The 18,099-nt window shown below is 38.9% G+C and overlaps 1 protein-coding gene across 9 annotated transcripts in view; it reads right to left on the bottom strand.

The window, feature by feature from the left end:
- Positions 1 to 4,809: 4,809 nt before the first annotated feature.
- The window catches only part of ZC3H13 (zinc finger CCCH-type containing 13), a 61,272-nt gene continuing 47,982 nt past the window's right edge, over positions 4,810 to 18,099 (bottom strand). For 8 of the 9 annotated variants that reach the window (XM_089775478.1, XM_089775475.1, XM_089775474.1 and 5 more), the window contains 5 exons: positions 14,259 to 14,768; positions 11,004 to 11,153; positions 10,045 to 10,245; positions 6,403 to 6,566; positions 4,810 to 5,316 (listed from right to left, as the gene is read on the bottom strand). In XM_089775478.1, coding sequence (XP_089631604.1) covers positions 5,143 to 5,316; positions 6,403 to 6,566; positions 10,045 to 10,245; positions 11,004 to 11,153; positions 14,259 to 14,768 — 1,199 coding nt within the window. In that variant the 3' untranslated portion in view covers positions 4,810 to 5,142. Of the gene's footprint in view, positions 5,317 to 5,995; positions 6,142 to 6,402; positions 6,567 to 10,044; positions 10,246 to 11,003; positions 11,154 to 14,258; positions 14,769 to 18,099 lie in introns of all 9 variants that reach the window. The other variant, XM_089775476.1, reaches the window with a different exon arrangement.

Genomic DNA, 18,099 nt, shown 5'->3' on the forward strand with positions numbered 1-18,099 from the left:
TCCAATATTTGACCACCCTGACAGTTAGGAATTTTTTCCTAATGTCCAATCTAAACCTCCCTTGCTGCACTTTAAGCCCATTACTCCTTGTCCTGTCCTCAGAAACCAAGAGGAACAAATTTTCTCCTTCCTTCTTGTAACACCCTTTTAGATATTTGAAAACCGCTATCATGTCTCCCCTTAATCTTCTTTTTTCCAAAATAAACAAGCCCCGTTCATGAAGCCTGGCTTCATAGGTCATGTTCTCTACACCTTTAATCGTTCTTGTCGCTCTTCTCTGTACCCTTTCCAATTTCTCCACATCTTTCTTGAAATGTGGCATCCAGAACTGGACACAGTACTCCAGCTGAGGCCTAACTAGTGCAGAGTAGAGCGGCAGAATGACTTCAGTTTTGCTTACAACACACCTGTTGATACAACCTCGAATCATATTTGCTTTTTTTGCAACAGCATCACACTGTTGACTCATATTCAACTTGTGGTCCACTATGCCCCTAGATCCCTTTCCACCATGCTCCTTTCTAGACAGTCGCTTCCCATCTTGTATGTATGGAACTGATTGTTCCTTCCTAAGTGGAGCACTTTGCATTTCTCTTTATTAAACTTCATCCTGTTTACCTCTGACCATTTCTCTAACTTGCTAAGGTCATTTTGAATTATGTCCCTATCCTCCAAAGAAGTCGCAACCCCACCCAGTTTGGTATCATCTGCAAACTTAATTATCTACATCATTGATGAAGATATGAACAGTACGGGTCCCAAAACAGACCCTTGCGGAACTCCACTTGTTATCCCTTTCCAGCAGGATTTAGCACCGTTAACAACAACTCTCTGCCTACGGTTATCCAGCCAATTATGCACCCACCTTATCGTGGCCCTATCTAAGTTATTTGCCTAGTTTATCAATAAGAATATCATGCGAGACCGTATCAAATGCCTTACTAAAGTCTAGGTATATGACATCCACCGCTTCTCCCTTATCCACAAGGCTCGTTATCCTATCAAAGAAAGCTATCAGATTAGTTTGCCATGACTTGTTCTTCACAAACCCATGCTGGCTATTCCCTATCACTTTATTACCTTCCAAGTGTTTGCATACGATTTCCTTAATTACCTGCTCCATTATCTTCCCTGGGACAGAGGTTAAACTGACCGCTCTGTAGTTTCCTGGGTTGTTCATATTCCCCTTTTTATAGATGGGCACAATATTTGCCCTTTTCCAGTCTTCTGGAATCTCCCCTGTCTTCCATGATTTTTCAAAGATCATAGCTAAAGGCTCAGATACCTCCTCTATCAGCTCCTTGAGTATTCTGGGATGCATTTCATCAGGACCTGGTGACTTGCTGACATCTAATTTTCCTAAGTGATTTTTAACTTGTTCTTTGTGTATCCTATCTTCTAAACTTACCCTCTCTCTGCTTGTATTCACTACGTTAGGCACACCTCCAGACTTCTCAGTGAAGACCGAAACAAAGACGTCATTGAGCATCTCTGCCATTTCCAAGTTTCCTGTTACTGCTTCTCCTTCCTCACTGAGCAGTGGGCCTACTCTGTCCTTGGTCTTCCTCTTGCTTCTAATGTATTTATAAAAGGTCTTCTTGTTTCCCTTTATGCCTGTAGCTAGTTTGATCTCATTTTGTGCCTTTGCCTTTCTAATCTTGCCCCTGCATTCCCGTGTTGCTTGCCTATATTCATCCTTTATTAGTTGTCCTAGTTTCCATTTTTTATAGGACTCCTTTTTTATTTTGAGATCATACAAGATCTCCTTGTTAAGCCAACCTGGTCTTTTGCCATATTTTCTATCTTTCCTACACAGCGGAATTGTTTTCTTTTGGGCCCTTAACAACATCCCTTTGAAATACTTCCAACTCTCCTCAGTTGTTTTTCTCTTCAGTCTTGCTTCCCATGGGACATGAAGCCTCCTCCTGACCTGCCTGTGGCACATGACACTTTGAAGTGCCGAGCGCTGCTTGCAGGACTGAGGGAGAGCAGAGGCGGCTTCGCATGCTACCCTGCCCCCAGGTCCTAGTTGGCCCAGGAACAGGGGAGTACAGGAAGTCTCCCATGCCAGGGGCATGGGTATCTAGGGGGAACGTGGGGTGGGGGCAAAGGCACTCCCTCACCCCCAGACCAATCATTGTCTGGGCAGTGGGGAACCCAGAAATATCTTGGCCCTTCCGCTTGATGCCCCAACCCCTTCCTGTGCAGCCTGGAGCCACTTAAATTTCTGAAGTGGCCCCCAGCAAAAAATTATTGCCCACACCTGCTACAGAGTCTGTCTCTTGCTAATGAATATTAAAGTATTTGCCATACACAAAGAGGAACAGCTCCCCAACAGGAAATACAGTGAGCTGGACCTCAGAATAATCCTAGTGACTAGGGCATTCACTTGCAATGCGGGAGGGCAATGTTCAAATCCGTGCTTTGTTCAGGCAGAATGGGGACTTGAACCTAGCTCTTTCACATTCCCAGTGGAAGTGCTAACCAGAAGGCTAGAGAACCTGCCATGAGGTATGCTATAGCTCTCAATCTCCAGTCCCCAGACGTCTGCCTGGTTGGCTGCAGAATTTTTTTTTTAAGCAAGTAATGGATGAATATGTTGTTGAAAAACAAATTGGTAGCCTTGCTATCATCTGAATGATAATATGATCCACAGCATGAAAGAGTTTGATAACTACTATTAAAACAAACAAACAAAAAAGGATGAAAAGAGCCAGGAGAGTAATTAATGGGAACTAATTTTGTCACAGTCCTGTCTCCTGGCTTACACTCGTTATACCTGGCATACACTACAGCCTTTTCAGAACCAAGATTGTTTGTTTTATTTAAATAAAAGAGATCTCAAAACCTCTTAGCATTCATTGGACATATCAATGGGATGGACTGCATATTACAGTAAACTTCCGATAATCCAGAACCTTTAGGACCCAGGGGGTGCTGGATTATCAGATATGTCGGAGTACCGGAAGAAGGGCTATGAGGGGTCGGTAGGGAACTACACAGCATGGGAGAGGGCGGTGCTGCGGGACCTACCCAGCTGACCGGCAGCAGACTTGGGGAAACCGGGGGCAGAGCAGCTCTAATTGGCCGGCTGGCCGGAGCACTTACGGGTTCCAGTTGGTGCCGGACTATCAGGAGTGCCGGACCACTGGATGCCGGACAATTGCAGTTTTACTGTAATAGAAATTCCATGTCTGAATACAAATACTGCACAACATGCACCAATGATTGACCACACCACATTGAAAATTATGGTAATGAGTCACCACTGAAAAAAGTTGTAGTGATTGCTGGAATCATAACAATGAACCATTTCACTACAGAAATGTCACTTATGGACACAAATTGGAAAAAGTAACTTGTAATGCCATAAAAATTGTTTCATGAAAGAGCTAGTTTTGGACTATACAAGGCAAAGGGTCTAAATGCGTGATAACTTGGCTTTGGGTCAGATAATGGTTCAGGAAGTAAAAATTAGACTAAAAAATTGTCCATCCTGGCCTGAGCAAGGGACAGAAGCAAAATTCTCCTTCCCTGAATTATTGTAAAAGTAACTAAATGGCACTATGAGGGGTTCCTAGCTTACATTCTGAATTGGCCTCAGACAGGATTTCTGGTAATTCCCATGTTCTCCAGTACCAGAGGACTTCCCCACTTACATTGCACTTACATCACCTCAGTGGGCTCACTTGTAAAGTGACTGTGCTGTCAGCTGAAGTAGGTTGCATAGGATTCTATTCAGAGTTCTTCACTGTTACTCTCAAAGCAGGTTTTCTGCAGAGTACTACATTTACAGGCAAAGCAAAGTCTCTCCACAACACTCACATGTCTTGTTACACTGGAAGACAGAGACCATACTTGATATTTAAAGCTCTAATTCAGAGCTGAATTCATACAATACCAGTGGATGAGGGTATATAACCCCCTGGGCCAAATGCAGCACTAAGTGAAACATTCCACCACTAGCCCAGAAAATCTTCTCTATTTTGAATTCTTTATAGGGCAATGTGAAAAATATTCTTCTATAAGTTCAATGCATATACAGACCCTGACTGTTTTACTGGGAAGATGGATAAAGTGTATTGCAATTAAATACAAAACAGTGATCTATTTTGCATATTGCTGTCTTACTGAAAACTGTTTTTGGCAATGAAATGTGTGTTTTGAAAAAGGAGATTAAAAGAGGGGTTAACACATTTGAAGCTATGATTTAATAGATTCAGCTCAAAGGCTGTCTTTTTGTAGATAAAAAAAATTTAAACCTTGACAGAAGTGTTATGTTAGCTTTTGTTCTGTTTAAAGTACCGGTGTGTGTTTAAAATACACATAAAATTGCAAAAAGATTAATTGCTTATAAAGCACATGGTGAAGACAACAGAATTAAAGTAATATAAGTCACTCGAAAATGTTAAAAGTGAAAGCAATAGAAAGAACTGCATGAGCCATGTTTTAGTTTAAGAAGCATAAAACCAAAATGGTGAAACTTACACAAAAGTATACCGTATACAGGCATAAATATACCTACGTGTACACACGAAGTTGCATATTTTCTTCAAAAAATAACACGATTCTCTAAAATCTACAGTATTAGCATTTGGCTCTGCATAACATAGTTGAATGCCTACATACTAAGAAAGTATTACAGTCAAAATGATTTGTGTTGCCTTTCTGCAGCTACTTTAAAAAGCCCAATTTGAGTTCATGTTAATGGTCACATTGTTTTTGTGTGTGTGTAATAATGATCCAATATATACATCATTGGTCTCATGACAAATTATTTCAGAATGGAGAAAAAGCATACACAGACAGTTTTCTTCTTCTGTTTAATATCAGGTGATGTAATAGACTTCTAAAAATGGACATCTTTGAAATTATTACACTTGATGCATAAAACCATAAAACAGGTATATGTTATAGTGTAAGATTCAATGTTATAAAAGTTGCGATGAACTGAAAACAAAGATCTTTGAATTTTTTTACTATTAATTATTCCCTCCAAACACATAATAGAATTACATGTAAGAATAGTCTTTTCTTCCATACCTTCCAGCTGCTTTGCAACCAAATCAAAGTTCAAAAGTTATAAATATCAACATTACTGATGGGAGATAAACTAGATGCATTTCCAAAGTGGACATTGGCTTAGGACACACATACTTCTTGCTGGATATTTGTCTGTGGAAGTTTAGTAACATCTTCTGTCTTTTCCTGCCCAAGACTTTGAGACACAGTCTTGCGTTTAAATAATCGGAGACTCAACCGTAACAAGTCACTGTCTACCACTGGGGAATTTGTGTAAGTTTGTTTTGTTGTGCCCTGTGTGGAGTGAGAAAAAAAAAAATCAGTGATATTTTGACAAGTGGGCTGGGATGTTAGATTCAAATATCCTCAATAATTAAGTAATAACTGCATATTCTTAGAAATGGTTTGTCCTAATTATAACAGTAATGTTGCCTTCTCTATTAATAGAAACTTGCACAGCTACATTTTGTATCCACAACTGCATTCGCAAAAAAGATGTGGATATAAAGCAGATATCTGCAGATTTGCAGGGCTCTATCAGTGTGCAATAACTGTGAAAAGCCTTAGAAAACACATTTTACAGGAATAGTTAGTAACATTTCTAAACTAAAAAACTATACTTGTACAAGCATTATTTGTACAATAGCCTACAGAATCCAAATACATCAAGGGAATATTTAATAACCATACCTGAAACCACATCTCTTTAAATTCCATCTCATAAAAGCCATGTTCCCATAAACTTAAATCTCGCATATAAGGGAACACTCAACCCTAACCACATGTCTCAAATAAATCTCTTATGCATTATAATGTAAAATAAAAATCTCATGATTATGTAATACCAATGAAAGTCTCTCCATTAGGTTTTGGTCAGTAAACACTGATTTCACTGTACAGACAGACAAAAAATATTTCAATCAATAATCAAAATATACAGATAAGAAAAGAAAAAAGCTACATGAAAACTCACTTTCATTTAAGGATATTTGTTGTGTATATTTTGACATGCGATGTTGACAATCTGTGTTTTTTACGACTACAAAACGTCAAGTTTGTGAATGTTAGTATCTGCTGCCAATTACAGTCTGACTTGACCACTCCCTCAGTTTTGCCCAACTGTGAAAATTTAAATCAATACAAAAGGGAAAAATTGCTAAAATATAAACACTGATATTATTCATTTGAAATCATAAAAAATAATCAAATTGTGACAAGTCTAAATATGTGTGTAGAGAGAGTGAAAACAGAAAAACAGACCAAAAATAACATGTAAACTAATATTGGAAGAAAGGGTTATAAGATTACAGAAATATTTTGAAGACAAAGATAACTGACGTTCTTATATTATGAAAATTCTATATAAAATCATGCACTTGCCTTTTCATTTTTTACTAACTGTTTACGAATTGCAGAATCCCTTCTAAAGCACAGGGCTTTGCAGCAAGGACCAAGGTTACTAAGAAGACCTGCTCTCTCTTCTTTTCGCAATAATGCAGCCATGTTCAGGGCCCCAAGTTCATGTTCAAATAGATTTTCTGCATCTACAAAGAGATCACCATACATAAGTACAACTTTACCAACTATGAATATTTCTGACCCACAGAAGAGCGAACTCATTGACGTTAAAAATGATCGTGTGTTTTATTAGACCCCTTTGTCATGTATTATTTCTAAAATTTTTGCCCACAGTTGAACTGTTAGAGGAAATAGGAGACAAGTTGACTGGGACTGCGTGAGAAGAATATAAACTCCTCAGCTGCTTCAGGGGGTAGCCAAGTTAGTCTCTACAGGATAAACATAAACAACAAATGGTCTGATAGCACTTTATAGACTACCACAACACATAAATGGTATCATGAGCTTTGGTGGGCCCAGCTGACTTCTTCAGTTGACCGGAGTTTTGTGTTTAGGATGTGCAGACGCAAAATAAATAGGGGATAAGGTGGAATTGTTTAGTGGAGTCACATTTTATAGAAGACTCTGGAATGAATGTGCTTTTACCCTCAAAACTAGAGGGGGAAAGGACTATGATGGCAAGCACAACCAAGGGTTAATAACTTGGGCACTGCTCTAGAACGGGCTTCCTCCGTGATCAAATGCATAGATGTGAAAACAAGGGAGTTCAAAGTTGGCAATAATGGGTGCTATGCTCCCTTTTTCTGTACAACCAATGGGTACACACCAACGAAATAGGCCAGATCCAGCCAAGAAGATTTGAGTTGGCTATGTAGAATATTCCCTCTTTCCTCATGCCCATCAAAACTTTCTTGTCTATGCTGTTTGGAATAGCAGCATTAATACTTCTTCTAAGTTCTGTGTAATCTCTTTGCCTGAAGTGTCAGTGGGCAGCTGTAGCACAGGAGGCCAACAGCAACTTCACTGCCCCCAATTTTTATTAAGGGATGACAGAGAAGGGTAGATTTGGAACTGAGCTTCCTTCTACTTTTTCCAGGGCACAACCTCTAACACAGATAACACTGCCATCAATCCAAGAATAAAAAAAGAGGATTAATATAAAACCAAAAGGATAACATATTAAAGCATAACTGTGTGAACAAAGCACTTAAGTTACAAAGACTAATGTGATACATTACAGAAAAAAAAAGCATGGCCTTCGGTGCAATTCTGTGACATCTAGGGATCAAGCATTGTTTTACTTGCTATATGGGAGGGAGCCTAAGCATTTTACATGACGTCTCACATACAGATGTGAGACGTCACATAAAATGCTCAGGCTCTTTGAGAATCACTAAATACAGACTTAATGGGTAAAAATTCAAAGGCTAACGCAGAGATCCAGACAAAATGTGTACAGGGAACATGGAGACACATTTTTAATCCACTTACAGAGTGATCTTTTGACCAAGCTGAGCAGGACATTTTTCAGGCAAGGTAAAAGTAACAAATTTACTTAGAATTAAGGATAGAACAAAGAAAATAACAATGGAGTTGCCAAGACAATCCAGGTGGCTAATCAGGAATTCAAGTAAATGTCAGACCAAAAGACAGCTTCAAAGCCTGCCTGTAACCAGCCTGTGGAGTCTGCCTAGGTACCAGATGCTGTTGGCTCAAAGGGCTATTTTGCAGCAAAGCGCCTGAGCCCCAAGAGGAAACAGTTGTAAATGACAGCTGTGGAGGAAACAACTAAATAAAAACAAGAGATTTAAATTCCATCACTTGCTAGAACACAGATAAACTAACAAGAATTCCAATTGAATGTTTTCTTTCTTTTGTACTTCAATTTACTAATAGCAGCAAGAGATTAATGCACTGAATAGGTGAGAAAGTAAACAAACTTTTGGGAAGAAATGTTACAAATATCAATGAAGATAAGTCAAGAAACAAAAATATTTTAGTTCTTTTTTGTAATTGCAGCATCACTATATTGAAATTATTTGTTAAACGGAGTCATTTAAATTGAGTAATTGCTACAAAATAATCCTCACTGAGCATGCACTGACCAAAAAGTATATCCTACACATAAAAAGTGTTCAATGCCCACACAGGACTTGGTAACTGAAGGTTCCCGGAAGTTCCAGAAACCCAACCCTGAGATATATGGAGGCAACTGACAGTATCTTAGGGGAAAATTCCTAACCTCCTTCTACAAGTACAGAAGGACTTTTTCAACAAAACAAGTGTGGTTCTATGAAGCAGAGCTGTGCACAGACAAGTTGGGGCACAGGGCAGGAGGATTTGCTACCATCACTGATTCTCTGATCTTTCTCCCTATCCCCACAGAAAGAAAAACATGGTAGGGGCCACAGAGGCTCCTGCAGCTGTTAAACTGTACAGTCTACTGAGTGGCTCCGAATTCCATCAGCTATAGTGAGGATTCTCTCTCTCATTTCTGCCATAGTTATCCAGCATTCAGTACTTAAGGAAAGCACGGAGGAGACAATTTACCTCTTAGGTTGTTTGCCCCTTTCTTGTGTCTACAAATAGCCAGAAACAGGAAGATGATAATGTTTCAATCTACATACAGTAGCATAACTTTTTTTTTTTTTAAAGAAAATTTAAATCCTACAGAAACAGACATAAGTCCTATCTGCCAGTATAAATGGGCTAGTGTTTCACAAATTCTGCTCTTAACATTGTTTGATTTACTTGGGTGTTTTTTAAAGCAGCAGCAATAGATATGCTTATTTTCACAATTTAATGGCTCACAGAAGCAATGACACTTATTGAGATGAACTGGGCCAGTAGATGGATCTACAATGTAAAGTTTCTTTGCAGCAGAATTTTTAGATGAAGATTTAGAAAGTACACAGAAGGTTGCAGAATCTTCTCCTCTTCAGTCTTAAGGCAGTTTATGGAAAAATTCTACCAGATGCAAGTGTTTTAAAAGAGTCATGCTCAAGACCTACAGAACTGCAATGTAGCAGATCAGAGCAATGCAGCACATTCAAGCTAATTACTCCATTTCAGAAGAGCCTACCCATGCAGAGAACCTACTTGCACACAGAATTTCCCAGAAACATTGCTGAACCTATATCCTGTAAATCCTAGCACAGTTCCCTGGAACTGATGTACAATGCATATTTTACATATTCACATTTTTGTTCTCATATTCTCAACTACTTCGGCCATGTGAGAGAGCCTGAAAATGAATTATGAAGAGCAGCAACTGTTCCTGCTACTTCCTCACACAGTCCATGCAGGTTCAAATGTGCAGGATTATCAACTTCACAAGCCACTGCCAAATGAAACTTTGACCCTGGAGTGTATTACTATAAGTAGGACTTGAAAACCCACTCACCCAGGATAAGGATAATTTTTGCTCACATAAGCTGGCTAAGTAAGGCCTATCCTCCCTGAAATAATCCAAACACTAACCAATTAAATTCACAGGGGATACTAAATCAATGGAACCACTACAATATTACAACCTATAACTAGGAAGTATCCACATAAAAATCAATGTGTGCCTTGAAATTAAAATGCTTACTAATTCATTCTTTTCAAAGGCACTTTACTAATCCTGAGATGGCACTTTATCCCCAAGAGAAACAGAATTACCTTTAGGTTTTTCTAAAGCTCTCTTGCAGGTTTCTTTAATTTTGGTGAAGAGTTCGGGGCCTGCCAGTCGTTTGGAAATGCCAACTCTTAACATGACCGCACATGGTGTGAATTTTAAGAGTGCTGCCCCAGGCTCTCGTGGCTCTTTTGGCTGTTTTGGCATAAGACTGGACCAATCCACATCTATTACATCGACAGGATCTGCAAAAGATACAATGAAGAATGAGTTATCAAATTATCATCCCTGATTATGAGTGGTTAGCTTCACCTGCTGTCTTGAAGGCAGAATAAATCAACTGAATATTGTTCAGAAGCCCTCTCAAAAAGGTGAATTTGTACTTTTTTCAGAATTTAGATCATGGAATTGAACTCACAAGGCTGGCAGAAAACTAGATTAAGGGACTCCTCCAAAATCTGTGTGTCTGCCTTTTATTTCAAAAGAAAACCTAATTTTTGTTTTTAATATTCCTGAACACTCCAATGAAGAGAGTGTGTGGGCTCTGCTGAACCTGCTGGTGTGGAAACAGTCATTTCAGTTGGCATAAAGAACACAGTAAAACTAAGAACCCACTATGATAGACCTGCTATAAAATTGGTATAGACAATACAATAATTCTGTTCTATAGGGCGACGTGATTTACTGCACAGAACTGGAACTGTGCTTTTATCTAATATAACAGGTATGCTATAATCAGCATGAATGAATATATCTCATAGGACTTGGCATCAAATGCCTTTTCTACTTTGAATGCCTATCAGCACACCCAGTTCATTAAAATGCATTGAAAAAATATATACAATTTGGAATCATTACAGTATCTCTAAAATTTCCTATCCCTTTTCAAAGACAATTCCCTAGTAATAATAACGAATGAGATACAAAGATAATTATCATTATGTCAACTGATCCAATGTTTGCATTCAACTGCTAGTAAAAACTGATTTAAATATATTTTTACCTGGCATCTTCTCATCGTCCTGTTGATCTTCCCTCTTTTCAGCATCACCTGCCAGAATTTCATCTAGTTCATCATCACTGATTGGCTCATACTCTCCAGCAGCAGATCCCAATGACTGCACATCATCTATCTTGGCCTCATCTTCTCCTCCTATAGAAACAGACATGCACTGCAAACTTATAAAACTCACTTTTACATATTTCAGCAACCTCCTTGTAACTAGACTGCAGCATATATAGTTTGAACAAGTAAAGCTGATCGCTTTCTTATGGAAGCAAATTCAGCACTGATAGAAGCTGTTCAGTTTTGCTGGAGGTCAAATAATTTCTCACCTGACAAGTAATAAACACATGAATTTAACTTGGCCCAAGTCAATTTCAACATGTGCAATGTTAGGCAGCAAACATATTCAAAGTCAAATTTAAAAGGAATAAAAAAATGGGGTAAGTTACATAAAGTCAGCGTAAGGAGATATTTTTTTCTTTCAAAAGCTGCTTGCACCCATGAATCAGAAAGTAATTTGGCCCTTAAGGTCTGGAAGAAGAGGATGTAGCAAGAAAAAAAAAACAAAAAAAACAGTAAGCATGCCAGAAGGTACAGTTAAATTAACCACGCCCTAGACTTATCTTTAACTTTCCAAAAAGAGGCTTGAAAGTGTATGCTGTGGCCTCTGATAGCATCTGTGGGATGCTGTCACAGCCTCTGTCTTAGGGAGCTTGCCCCCTTCCCTACCCCGTGGACAGGGGCTACTGCTGCCCCATGCTGTTGCCTCTGATACAGAGGCAGCAGCTCAGGAGTGGGGATCGGAGCCAAGAGCACACTAGCTGCTGGCCCCACCTCCAGGGAGCATTTTAATAACCATGTAACTACTAAAACTTGTTCCAGATACACATTTACTAGAATACACATTATCTAACACTCCTAATAAGGATCTTTCCAGACAACTAGGGATGTTAAAATGCATTTAACTAAGTAACCACGTAACCACTGAAAATTTCAGTGCTTACACATGGGGGACAGGCAGCTCCCTGGAAGCTGGCTTTTAAGCCAGCTCCCCACACATACTGGGACCCTGAATATAACTCTGAAGGTTAACCGATGAGCCCAGGCTCATGGATAACTGCGTATACTTGCATATGCCTACAGACAATGGGCAGTCATCCATTCCATAAGTAACCACCAAGACGGGATCAATAAGCAGTGTTAGACTTTCTGGATTTGGGCACCTAGGAGAAATACCATTGAGCGAGCAGCCTCTGCCAGCATGTCTCTGATAAAGGAAGAGCTGGAATTTACAGGTTTGCTCTCCTTGCAGAGTATAGCAGAAATACTGCTACCTGTCCTCTTCCCCCAGAAATTAAATTCTGCTTGTGTGGAAGCTGCATCCAAGGACACAATTTACTTGCCTTGATATATTCAAAAATTTGAAATCAATGAAGAAAACTAAGAGAAAGACACAATAATAAGAGTGTAAATTAACTATTCAGAACACCTGTCACTGCTTTGCAGGGAGTAACAGTCTCCTTAGCATCATTAATGTCTTCACTTGAAGCAAACACATAAAAAGTTGAACACAATCATAATTAAGTAATTAAATCCTCACACATTTTGTGCTAGGCCTATGCACAATGACTGTAGCCTAAAACAGAACAAGACAGCTGATGCTGCACCATTATCAGAGGTGAAAGTTGTATGATGATATGTTCTCTTTTCTCTCTAAAGGGAAACTTAGAATCTACACTACATTTCACTCTGGAGCTTAACATAATTTTCAGTATTAACATTTACAGTACGTAACAAACCCCAGATCTTCGTGGTGCAGTATCCATTTTTATAGTAGACCTCAAATTCTATACTAATGAATACACCAGTTCACATTTTTTCCTTAACTGCATGCTTGAATAGAGCAAACTATATTTTCTGATTTTCAAAAGTAGAATGATCTCATGAAGCAACATATGCAGCACACATGAAATGTGCATGAGCCATAAATCAAATCAAACAACAATAGTTCTTGAGTAATAATCAGAGAAGAGAATGTGCATCATCTTTTTAACTCCAATTTAAAAAAATATTTTGCTTTGAATGACAGAGTGAATTATTTTTTATTGTGTGTGTCACTGAAAAGGTATAAACTAAGGCAAAACTATTCTGTAATATAAAAGATAAACAAACAAATTTCAGACTGCTAAAAAATAAGAAAACTAACAGGAAATAATTATTTTATCAAGAAAATCTGACAAAATAATTAGGGAAGGAAAGCATCTGATCCTTTGGGAAAAGGTCTGGACAACATAAACGTAGCAGGAAGAATTTATTCAACATTAGTGAGACATACACCAAGAATACCATTTCTTATTCAGTCTCAAATTTGTGCTTAACAGTTTTAGATTTTCCAAATACTTTATGGAATATTTCCTGTTTCATAACAAACCAGACCATTCAATCTGTCTTAGGGAAGTGCAAGAATCATGCTACATAGTTCAGTTCTTCCTCGGTGGGTTTTAAATGTAGTTTTCAATGTAAGTGTTTGCTCCTGTTTACATTACCTTTGTTTCTTAAACAAAGCACATGTTTTTTTCAGATCCAGAAAAACAAGCAAATTTTATTTGTTTTGAATAAAATTACTTTTCTGACATTATTCCTGGACAACACCTGTCTACTGACTTACTTGCCTATATGCTAAGAACTACATTAATCTTAAAATTATGCTATCACCTGTGGTCTGGCAACTAGGAAAAAATGGTTGGTACATCACAAATGCTACCTTTTAATAATGCAGTAATTTAAAAAAAAGTTGCAAAATATAAGATCAAATTTTCCTCTTAAAATGCCTTCTATTTTTCTACAGTTTTCCAATTTAATTCTCCTTATTATCCTCACTGGCTATCACTCCCACACTAAGAAATAAATTAACGGTGGAAGGGGGTGATGAAGAAAAGGGAATTTTTGTTCTTTAAACCACTTGACTATTCAGAAATTTGGTGCCTAAGCAATTATACCATGTCTCATTTGTGTTTATTAGTCTCCAGACTGCTTTGGAAGTACACAATTAATGAAGCACATGCTAAAAAGCTGTTCATAAGGTTTTTTTCTCCAGTATCTGCTTCCACACTGGAAAAGTTGGAACCAATCCGCAAATCAGAGTGTGACCTTTCAGCAGAAAAATATTCTGATATACTGTAATTGAATGTTACATTAAAAGAGGAAGAACTAAAATAACTGATCGGCTATGATTGTTCCAGAACATCTCACCTTCTAAACTCTCCACTTTCTCAGCTTCATTTCCATCATCAAATCCTTGTGAAGTTCCCATGTCCTTTTCTGTCCTTTCCTTCTCCAAAGCTGTAGTATCCCGGCAAACCCCATCAGATTCCTTTTCATGATCCCTATCCAGTTTTGGTTCATTTCGCTTTGTTGACTCTGGTTGAGAAGAAATGTCAAGAGTTCTGTCCCTGTCTCTGTCTCTTTCAGAAGTATCAGGAAGTTGTCTCTCTCTTTCCCTGTCCAAATCTCTTCGTTTTTCCCTTTCTCGCTCTCGTTCTCTGATTCTGTCACGATTCCGTGGCCAGTCTTTATCTACATCTCGGTCCCATTCTCTCTGCCTTCCATCCCTCCTTTCTCTGTCTCGTTCACGATCATGATCATGTCTATCTCGTTCTTGAAGCCTCTCCCTGCTTTCAAAGGACCCAGATCTGGAATGAACCTGACGATCTGATTCAGGAGAACTTCTTCTTGAACTGTGGCTTCTTGAATCTTGACGATCTGAATAAAATATTAAAGAGACATGACTGTAGCAACTGAATACAGTACACATTAATCTGTATAAAAAGAGACAAAAATATCCATAGACAACATTTTTACAGACTCTTGTCACAACAGACCTTTGGGGCAGGTTACATCTTAAGAATAATACAGAATAAAGATTTCTTCATAAAAGCCTCCTCGTGTATTTGACCATATTTAAGGGCAAGATTTTGCTTAATTATCCTCACCCACCCTCCTATCACTGGACAAGTAAACATTTTTCAATAGCTAAAGTCGGCTTCTTTAAAAATCAAACCAAATGCATTCTGTATTTTGTATGTGAAACAAAACATAAGCATCATCATTTTGAAAATAAGCATCATCATTTTGAAAATTTGACAGTCTGAAATTCAGTAAAGCTATGATTAGCAAATAATTTTGTTCTGTAATCCCATCAGTATATCAAATTTTACCAAGATATAGACTGACATTTGACTGGGGTCCTCCAGATATACCGAGTTGTGGCAATAAGTCTGGCATTTTCCCCTGAGTCAGTACTGAACCAATATTCCAGCATGGTTTTAGGAAATAGGGTGTTGGTGGAGGATGCATTCTAACTCATAAGAGGGGGAAAATGACTTGACCATATCTAATCATCAAACATTTCAAATCAAGCAATGGTTTCTGCCTAAATTCCCCTAGCAACTGAATTTCAGACATCATATTCTTCTCTTAACAGTAAGCACTTCATTTCACTGCATGAAATGTTAAAACTGCTTTGTTCAGACAGATATGGCCATATTTCCATAACAGATGAAAATATTTTCTATAACTTCTTTACTTGCTCTCAATTTTTAAGCAACAAATACTATGCATGTGCAAATTACAAGTACTGACATTTCTGTTAACTAAGAGCTACCAGTAAAGCATTCTTCCCTCATTACAAAGATACAGTAGAAAGGCTGGCATTCGCATAATCACACAACCATCACCCAGCAACAAGAATACAGTATAGAAACAGAAGACCAAGTAACTGCTGCACAACTGTCTGCAAAACAGTTTAAAGACTTCTTGAAAAATTGAAAACAAATATTCAGTGTCACTTAAAGGAAACAATCACCTAAAAATCTGCTACTGTGTTTAAAGACCCATAAAACAAACAGCATACACACATGTTCTTTGAAGAGGATACATTTTCGTATGTGTATGTTCTTGACAACATCTCATTATGCAAACCTTTACATATTTGAATTCATCAGGTTTATAAAGAGTGGCACAAAGTCCATGCATTTTCTTGATGCTAAATCAAGACTTTTAGGAGAAGCTTGGTATGATTGTTATCCTATTTTGAACTGAACTAGACTTCTCTTTCTAGACTCCAAAGGATTGTTCAGAAACTTGAGACAACTGGAAAATCCCAGCCACATTTTTTCCATCAGCAGACTGTAAGGTAGGGAATATTTTGGACAACAAAATCATCACCACAGAAGGTGGTAGAGATTTCACCTTAAAATGAAATCAGGAAATAAGAATAGATGCATAATATTGGGACATATTTTAATGTCCAGGAATTTTGAATCCTCCGTTCATGGATTGGTAATTAGTTTACAGTTAATTAAAAAATATATTTTTGGAGCAAGATCAATTTTTTTCCAATATAACAGCCTACCTGAAAAAAAAAAAAGGAAAAAAGAAAAGACCAGAATGGCATCAGAAAGGGTTAAAAAATAAATAAGTATGGGACACAGAAGTATGTCTCCTATGCTGATTTTGTCTAGACAACATCCAGGATGCTCTTGCGTCTTCCCTTTCTTTTCATATGGAGGAACAGCCATTGACATCTTTATCAAGCAAACATGTATTTGTTCCCTACCTGTCAAGTAGGTGAAATAATTTTCAGTTCTGCTAAGTTATATATGGTTTAGTACAGGAAACATGAAGAAAACTGGAGCTGTCCAATAGTTCATTTGTTTCATGAGAACAGTAACTATCCAATGAAGAGTTGTAACATCTTAAATAATTTCTTGTTTGTTTTCCTCACTCTCTACAGGCATAAAGCTAAGCAAATCAATTCCAAGTGATTCTTTTGGTTCAGGAAAAAAAGATTTTAATGTGTATTAAACTTACTATTAAGGATCACAACCTAATGAGTTCACTACAAATTTCTCTCAGGAACCATGTTGAACATAGCTCCCTGAAAAATGTAACTTCCTGCACATCATTTAATAATTTCAATATAAAAATTGATTTCAATTTGTTTATAATTTTTAAAGTACCTTTATATAATAAAACTGCTACTGTGCTTTGTTAGCACAAGAGCTTTTATAATTCATAAGTTTAATTAGTTCCACAGATATGTTTTTACCCTGACAGTATAAATTGCTATTTCTTGTTGAATATTCCTATACTAGCCAATTAGTCCATCATAAGACAGGATTTTCAGGTCTCTCCTCCACGTCAGTCTTCTTTCCTGAGCCTCCGGTCTCTCCCCCTCTCAGCTCTCCTCCCCCTCCTGCCTCTCACTTGGGGGACCATGGAGCCCAAACAGCTGTTTGGGCTGCGCACTCCCCGTGCTGCATGGGGAGCGCGGAGTCCAAATGGTCGCTTGCGCCACTTGCTCCCATGCAGCAGCCTGGCTGAGCAGTGCAGAAGTCAGCCGAGCGCCACAGCGGGAGGCGAAGGGGGACAGTGATGTTCACGGCCAGGGGGCGGGGCCCGGAGGCGCTGTCACGCCACACGTCACCACCCCGCCCGCCCCCCTTTGCCTCCCACCGAGGCGCTCAGCTGACTTCTGCGCCACTCAGCCGGGCCGCCACGGGGGAGCAAGTGGCACAAGCAGCCGTTTGGGCCCTGCACTCTCCATGCGGCACGGGCCACCCAGAGGGAACAGCCAGCATTTCAGAGTTACAGACTCTCAGACATTGGGCTACTATGTATATGTATATGTATATGTATATGTATATGTATATGTATATGTATATGTATGACTAGTCAATAGCCCATCATAAGACAGGATTTTCAGGTCTCTCCTCCATGTCCTATTTCCTTTCTATCTCGCTCTTCTCTCCTGAGCCTCCGGTCTCTCGCTCCTCCTCCTCCTCCTCCTGCCTCCCCCCCCTCTCTCTCAGCTCTCCTGCCTCCTCCATTCTCGTCTCCTTCGCTCTCCTCCAACTCTTCTCTGTCTCTATCGGGGATTACACTTGTCCAGGCCCCGCCCCCTGGCTGTGTATGTCACCGCCCCACCCCCTTGGCGCTTGGCTGACTTCTGCGCTGCTTAGCTGGGCTGCCGCGCAGCAGCAAGCAGCCCCAAACGGCTGCTTGCGCTGCTTGCTTCCGCATGGCAGCCTGG

The sequence above is a fragment of the Pelodiscus sinensis genome, chromosome 1, assembly GCF_052426305.1.
Source record: "Pelodiscus sinensis isolate ZL-2025 chromosome 1, ASM5242630v1, whole genome shotgun sequence".
NCBI classification, from domain to species: Eukaryota; Metazoa; Chordata; order Testudines; family Trionychidae; genus Pelodiscus; species Pelodiscus sinensis.